Genomic DNA, 8,533 nt, shown 5'->3' with positions numbered 1-8,533 from the left:
TGAAATGATAAATCGAAATATCGGCTAAATAAAACAAAAAATCGAAATATCGGCTAAATAAGCTAAAAGCGAATGAGATTTTAATAGATCTTTTGGATATCAATTTGCAAATAATTCAAACTGTTTTAGAAAGGGTGGAATAACACTTACACATTACAAATCCCGTCGTAAATAGACTGCAACAGCCGAGAGAAATAAAAACACGCATAACTGTAAACATAACAAAAGATGTCGAAAATGCGCAAATCGTTCCTCCAAATAGAAATAAGCAGAGGGTGAATAATATGATTGGTCGTCTGCCATATCTGAAAATTCAGGAAAATATACGTATATAAAAATTGCAAACGTTTATATAACAGTTACTTAAGTTTTGAATGAAATTATAATTAAAACTACTATCATTAAAATACTTTTTATTGTACACAATATTGTATATCAGTTTAACTTTTTTTTTTTCATTACACAAAGGTTAAAAAAAAACATTTCATTAAGAAATTTATAAGTTTAAACTAACATGTTAAAACGTAAGAAATCAGTCTATACATTATAAAAAAAATTCCTATTTTTTATTTTATTTTATTTTTATTTTTTTTCACAGTTATATTTACTTTTTTTTTTTTTTATATTAACGTGTTAGAATCTAATGTTATAATGTCGCTTGTCCTTATTTTTAAGAATTCAAAAATGTGCGAGTATTTTATTATGGCATTTTGATTTTGAATAAATACATAAAAATCTTAAAAAAAGGTGTTTATGTGCATAAAAAAATTATGAACGTCACCTTAACCTGTATAGGAGATGCAATTTGTGATATATGTATGCTTACTTGTCAGAAAGCTGTCCAAAAATCAACACAGAAACTAAACAGCCCGCCATATACACCGATTTGGTCACAGAAATTAACCACTCGCGATCACACACAAGGTTCCACTGAAAAATAAAATTCATCGATTAGAGTTGGTTTGAAGTGCAACCAATATAGTTATATGTTATGACAAAAAGATGCGATGCCAAAGATTCGGCAGTATTTTAGCAAGGCAAGAATTGTGTCACAATACATGGGTAATTTGACACTTAATTCAAAAGATTAAGTAAAATAGAAGATTTTACCTAAGTTAAATTTATTTCTATGTTTAAAGGTTTTGTACATGCTGTTTAGCGAGCTATTTTGAATTTAAGATTTAAAAAAAAAAAAAAAAAACTCTTCAGTTTCGTCTAGTACGAAAATGGAGAAAGAATAAATAGGTAGAAGTGCATTTGCAAACAAACAGTGTGGATGAATTTCGTCTCTTGAGTTCGAAAAAGAATCCCATTGGAATACAAGAGTTAAGGTCCGAATGAGAAAAAAAAAAAAAAAAAAACTTATGAATAGGAGACAAGATGTTTAGCAGTCAACTAAATCTTCCCACCCTGGTTTTATGTACTGTGGAACTGTTTTGAGATTACGGCCGAAGTACCAGCCAATACACTAACCCTGAGCTTCTTAAACTGTGGGTCGCGACCCCAAATGGTCGCGAAAAATCTGGCAACAGTAGAAGGTTTCGGAACGTGCAACGACGAAATGTTAATTCAAATTCGAGGCTATTGTTTGTAATTCTTTATGTAAATGGTAAAAGTATACCAAAGAATTGTATTTATTTTAAAGTATACCTTTAAAATAAATTTATTTATGATTTACTGTATTATTAGTAAATGTTTGATTTGTATACCTATTTTATATACCCAGGGTCGCGTAAAAAGTTCTCCCGATATATGACATGAATCATTGTAGACTGAAAATCTCTATAAAAAATGTTCTATGTTAGGATTCTCGGGCATATCTTAGATGAGATTCGAACCCAGGTCTTTCCAACCAAGGGATGCCCATGTTGACTGAAATATGAGGTTCGATGCGGGATTATAAGCTTCGAGAGGAAGATGAGAATATCTCACAACGGAATTACTGATATTTAGCGCTTGGAAACTCGAAACAGTCTGTTCAGATTTTCATTTCCTCAACGAAAGGCTATAAACCTGTAGTATGTTAGCAGTGGGGGTGGGTAAAGCGGGGTTTAGATAATCCCATGTATTCGTTTGCCACAGCTTGTGGGTTTAAAAGTGGATCCAGCTGCATCCTTTCCTTCTAAAGTTTTTTCTTTTAATTTTTCCAAAGCTCGTCTGTGGAAAAACTGTTCTTGTTCCAGGTCATTGATCTTTCGTCAGCTTAAATGGGCTTGCAAATAACACTTGTATTTTCATAAGCCACCTGCAATTAAAATCAACTGACGATTTCGTGCATGTTTTTTTTTTTTTTTTTTTTTAAGTTACAGGATCATCTTTTACTAACAACCTATCAAATGGGCTACTATCATAATCAAATGAGATTATTCCTTAGCATACCGTGGCTTACCTAATCACTATTTCAGAAGAACGAGCTTTTATTATCTCCTGCATGTTTCGTTTCTATTTCAAACAGTCATCAAGGAGACCATTATTCGAAGTTTTACTCTTTAGCACAAAAAATCCTTCAAAGATAATAGGAAATTAAATAAATTAGTTATTTCATTGTTACGTTAGCTTAAACACTGTTTAGGCCGTGTCGAAGGACACTTTTCTTCGTCACTCGGTGTGTATCCATCACTGTTTACTGGAGGCCTGAAGTGGCTCTCACCTCTCATACAGAAGTGAGAGAATTTTTCCCTCACGGAAAATCCTTAATTCAGGTTTTCCGTCCCACAATCAGGCAAGAGAATCCACGCGAATTTACATATAAGAAATAATACCTTCTAAAATGATGGTTACGAAAGCCAAGGATAGTTGAACTTGGTTTTACGGACTTATGAGTATTGGGTTGTTATTACATATATAAATTTAGGTATTAATAACTTGAATGCAATTTATCATATGTATATATTTTTTATCATAGCACAATAGTATTATTTGTGGACGGTGGTTTTATAGAAAGAGCAAATACTTTTTTTTTTTTTTTAAATTTGCAGGATGATTTGGATAGATTGGCAGTGTGGGCTAATGAGAATGGATGTCAGTTTAATGTGGCAAAGTGTAAGGTTATGCATTTTGGGATGAAAAAATTAGCAGCAGTATATCACATTGGTGGAACCGTACTCCAGGAGGTTGACGAAGCCAGAGATTTGGGTGTGTTCGTGGATAGGGGAGTTGAAATTTAGGGGGCACATTGCAAAAGTGGCTAAATCAGCTCATCAGATCACTTGGTTACTGAAAAATACTTTGACGAGCAGAGATAAACAAGTTATTGTTCCTCTTTATCGAGCCTTGATAAGACCCCATCTAGACTACTGTGCCCAGATCTGGGACCCTGGGTTTCTTCTTGATGGGGAGGAGGTAGAGAGGATCCAGATGCGAGTGACAAAGATGATAGTTAGTTTATGGAATGAACCGTACAAGAACAGGTTGAAGATTTGTGGGTTACAGAAATTGGTTGATGGGCGGAAAAGGGTTGATATGATTGAGACATTCAAATTACTGAGGAGTTTTTACAAGATTAATTCAGAGGAAATTTTTCAGAACAGGTCTGGTGATGGGAGAACTAGGGACTATTCATGGAAACTTAGCAAGAGTGTGGTTAGCAAGGGTGTTAGAACTAGGTTTTTTTTTACTTGGAGAGTGATGAATGAGTGGAATAAGCTGCCAGAGTTTGTTGTGGGCGCCATGATTGTAAATGAGTTCAAAGCAAAGTATGATAGATACTGTGCGAATGCTGAATATTTCTTTACACGATATTTAGGGCTTCCTCGATGAGTCTAAGAACTCCTTGGAGTTGCCAGGATTAATAATAACTACATCTGTATTTCCGTAGGGGAAACTCCGTAAGCGCGCCTTCCACTGAAAATCTTTCATAAATGGTTTGCGTCCTAAAAATGGATTCAACATAGGTCTTTTCAAACAAGGGAGGCATCATCGTTACCTCGGCTATGGTAACTCTTTAAGTGGAAGGTCATTTATGGATAGAAAAAAAAAAATAGGAGAAATAACATTGTAAACAACATGACGTAATTAATATGTAGAAATACTAATACCAATGAAGCACGCTACACTATTTTCATGTAGTAATTATTTATTGAACATATTAGTTCCTATTAAAATAAATTAAAAATAAATCAATCAGGCAAATTAATCTTACGAAATGTCTGAAAAGAAATACTTGCTTCCTGAGTTATTGTGGATGAGTAGAATGAATCGTCGTATGTCCAGTTTGTACAAGGCACGGTCTTATTGAGTTGGTCTGGCATGAAGTTCGAAACACCGGTTGTGTTACCAAAATCATACTGTTCGCATCGACTCAGTTTCTCCTCTGCATCTACATTGGTCCTTGGGATGCTGAAATTTCTCCATCTGTCACTATTACCATCTGATGGGGAAGAGCACCAATAGTTGATTTCTGGAGCGTAAAATGTAATGGAGAGATTATTCCATGCTGCAGGGAAAGCACCAAAAAAGAATAAGAAAAATATTCCAATTTGCCATCGTCCGCACCCACCAATAATATCGATGAATTCGTCAACGCTTGGTTCCTCTTCGATGTCACTTTTAGTCATCTGCAAAAAGAAGATACATCAGAGCATCTTGGATTCGTGGTATTGTTCGCAACTAAAAATTCTAACAGCTAATAAATTTATCTAAAGAAAGATTTTTTTCTAATTTTTTTTTTTTTTTTTTTGAGGGAACATTTATCTGGCAAATATCTATGATAACAATCCGTGGTACTTAAGGCACACTATCTGCCACGTATACTTCACTTTCGTAACCCTAATTATAAGATAAACAGGTTAGCTTTATGCCTAAATACAATATTTTGTGTGCAACTTGTGGGTTCTCCCTGCGACGAAAAGCTGGAGTTTACGGGAGGAAAATCTCTTCTCCCCCCTCTTCCGTACGAGACCAGCTAACTTACCTTCAGATGGAAGTCCTGGTCTTCGTTTTCTAGACGGGATTTGAACCCAGATCTTTTAAACTAAAGGGTCTCCTTGAAACTGCTAGCTACAGAAGCTGTAACAAATCTTTCTAGGTTTATAAATTATTGCGGACGATCATGTATAGACCCAGCCTTTTGTCTAAAATTAATAGTAGAGAAAAGAAGAGAATATAAATTGGAAACACATATTGCATTTATTGACTTTGAAAAAGCATTTGACAAAGTTAAAAGAAATACTTTATTTAACATATTAAAAGAAAGACAAATACCAAATAATATCCTAAAAGCTGTCACAAGTATATGTGAAAATAATCAAATACAAATAAGAATAAATCATGAGCTATCATATAAAAGAGAGATAAACCAAGGGGTCCGGCAGGGATGTCCCCTCTCAGCAACTCTTTTTAATATCTACTTAAATGAAATAATAATAAAATGGAGTAAAAATTTAAATCAAGGAATTAAACTTTCACCTACAGTTAACTTAAACACTCTCCTCTTTGCAGACGACCAAATAATAATTACAAATTCTGAAGATAACTTACAGAAAGCTATTTTAGATCTAAATGAGATATCCAAAGATTATGGTATGATAATATCAACGGAAAAATCAAAAACTATGGCCTTTAAAGGACAAGATCCAGCAAGAACTAAAATAGTATTAGATAACAAGATCTTAGAACAGGTGAATTCATTTAACTACCTAGGATGTATGATCACATATGAAAATGAAAAAGATAGAAACGTAAAAACCGCAAAATATCTAAAAATAACAGGTGTAATTAACTCTATATTTAAACCAAACCTAGTTCAAAAACAAACCAGGCTAAAAGTATACAATACATTAGCCCTACCGGTCTTAATGCATGGAAGCGAAATCTGGACAATAAAAGAAAAAGACAAACAAAGATTAACAACAGCAGAAATGAAGTTTATGAGAAAAACTGAAAAGTATACCCTATTTGATCACAAAAGAAACGAAGATATTATGAAAGAATTAAACCAAGAACCAGTAATAGAAAAAATTAAAAAATATAAACATAGATGGATGGAACACGTTCAAAGAATGAAAACAGAAAGATTACCAAAACAAGCCTTAAAGTACAAGCCATTAGGAAAAAGAAAACCAGGACGTCCTCTTAAACGATTCAACGATGACTTCTAAGGCCGGAACAGGCCATACTAGGCCTAAATCCTTGATACGTATGATGATGATGATAAATTATTGCATTTTTTTATTTTCTATCAAATAACAAGGAAAATATCAGTGTATCTCACAGATTTCGTAGCACGTACACGTTTCCATCTGGTGGTGGGAGATTTCGTGTTTCGCTGCAAGCAGGAAGTCGCCAGATGTTATATTACGTTGAGCAGGAGAATTCTTATAAAGTTTACACCCACACAGTCTAGTTGTTTTTCCTTCTGTAACGGTCGATTTCATTCTACAGTATGGCACGAAAAAGTACTGAAGAACTACAGCGACACACACACACACACATATACACGTTTACACACATGATATGTACATCCACAACTATCGATAGAGTCTTGGTCGAATAAAGCATTAATAGTAGTAGATAAAGTGCTCGAAATGGGCACCTCGTCTTTCAAGACATAGAGTCTTGGTCGAATAAAGCATTAATAGTAGTAGATAAAGTGCTCGAAATGGGCACCTCGTCTTTCAAGACAGGTTTCGTAGCACATGCGAAGGTTCTCTGTCATCTTGGAGAACAAGGGTTGGCACATCTGCTGGACACACCGTGTAATTTTATCCCTTAGTTCATCAAGGTTTGAAGGTGGGTCATGGTGGAATACCCACTCCTTCGACATACCCCTTCAGTACATGCGCTATGCCGTTGGACAGCATGCATAGTAATAGAAAAGCAGGTTTAGAGTCTACGCCATTCGTATATATAGTAGGATCACGTGAAAGAAAGTTGGCACTGGGATCCTGAACACGTCAGCCAACCTCGCTGTACTAGAGGTACCCTACAGTTTCAATTCCATGGTATTCAATTCCATGGTTACAAAAAAGAGTCACAAGATTCAGAGTGACATTAAGATTCTATCAGGAATCGGCCGACATCGATCCTCCAAGCCAAATTCCTGTGAAAAGATTGTAACCTGTTTTTGATCTTTGTGAAGAGCACCTCTTCGTTCGTGCCCGGATCTGGCGTTACAAAAACTGAAGAAATAAAAAAAAAAATAAATAAAGTTTCCAATATAATTGTTTTTGTAAGTGGAGGTGTCCGGACCGGGTTTGCTACGAAAAGCCCTGCGTATCTTATGTTTCCTTTAACTCCAGAAGAAATCAATAAGATGTCTGCAAATAACATCACAGACGCACATCCCATACACGGTACTAATATACTAGAGGTCGATCCACCAACCTCTCGTGCATGGGCTCAACATAAGAAACATCACGAAATTAATTTTAAGTAATAACAGTGGAACTAAAATGGTTTTATTGACCTGATTTTTCTTTGTAAGACGGATAACTTGTCGTCAAAAGGGGACGAGTTCGTCGCGACAGGATACCAACAGTTGTTGTGTCGGTAGCACACGGCTCTCTAGGATGAGTATTTCTAATATTATCAGGTATTTAAACAATATTCCAATACTAAACAAAAAGGGAAGAGCCCTCACTAACCCTTTGCGTACAGAATGGGTTCAGATAGGAACCGATTAATGACGATAGATGTCGTTCTATCGTAGATTTTTGATAATTGGTCTTATGCTAGGAGCCACGCCTATTTGCTCTTTCTCCTTTGAAACAGATGGCTTGCTCCGTTTCTAAAGGTGGTCCATGCGTCACAGTGGGTGTGTTTCTCCATTTCTCGCAATGTAGTTGTAAATCCTCAAACATTTTCGAGAAGTCTCGCGGAAGTTTCCAAAGTCTTTTGGATATGTAGATGACCACGGGCAGTTCGATAGTTAACAGAACCATTTTATGGTTTGTTATTTAACTGCCAATCGCTGTATGCCTTATTTCAACGAGTGGCTTTAAGTTGGGGAAAATAGAAAAGCGGTCGAGGCTCATCGGGATCCCCCCCTCCTCGATCAAGTGGTACCGACTCTGTCTCCGCCAGATGTAAATTGAGGTTCAACGTAAATCACAGTAGAATTGCCGTGATAACATCTTTCTATAGAGCTACAGGTGTTGTCGTCGCCCACATTGTCGTAACATGTGTTTGCGATACAGTTCTCTTGCCTTTCTCCTCCCCCCCCCCCTCAGGAGTGATATATTGAACTCCGTAGAAGTAGGATTCCTAAAGGACGTGAAGACCTTACGTCGCTTGTGGGTATTATTGGGATCATAGACAATGAGGAGCGGATGGTCCTCTTCCCCTTTCACAATTTGTTTAATGTGTCATATAAAGATGCTACGTCTTTTTCATGAAGATCCATGTCTATAACCGAGAGAGAGAGAGTTCTGAAATGATTCTAATGAGATTGTTAATGTCATTTATTGAGAAACTAGACCATCCCATGTTCACACAGGTGTCGGCCAAACTCTCCTTCGTTAAACATGTAGAAGAAGAGTTCGCCGAACTTGTCTATTGGGGAAGAGAAGCCTTTCCAGAAAGGGGGGGATTATGG

General features: G+C 36.0%; 1 protein-coding gene across 2 annotated transcripts in view; it reads left to right on the top strand.

The window, feature by feature from the left end:
• Positions 1-8,533, top strand: part of LOC150096122 (uncharacterized) — a 135,979-nt gene that overhangs the window by 74,337 nt on the left and 53,109 nt on the right. Inside the window, exon 1 of one of the 2 annotated variants that reach the window (XM_090408822.1) lies at positions 181-327. The exons of the other annotated variant lie outside the window; for it this stretch is intronic. Coding sequence (XP_090264948.1) covers positions 285-327 — 43 coding nt within the window. The 5' untranslated portion in view covers positions 181-284. Of the gene's footprint in view, positions 1-180; positions 328-8,533 lie in introns of those variants that run through there. 2 annotated transcript variants of the gene reach the window in all.

This window comes from Typopeltis vanoorti, chromosome 19 (genome assembly GCF_054136105.1).
Source record: "Typopeltis vanoorti isolate ZY-2024b chromosome 19, IOZ_Tvanoo_1.0, whole genome shotgun sequence".
NCBI lineage: Eukaryota > Metazoa > Arthropoda > Arachnida > Uropygi > Thelyphonidae > Typopeltis > Typopeltis vanoorti.
Note: the sequence above shows the minus strand (reverse complement) of the source record. Positions and strands in the feature narration are given on the sequence as shown.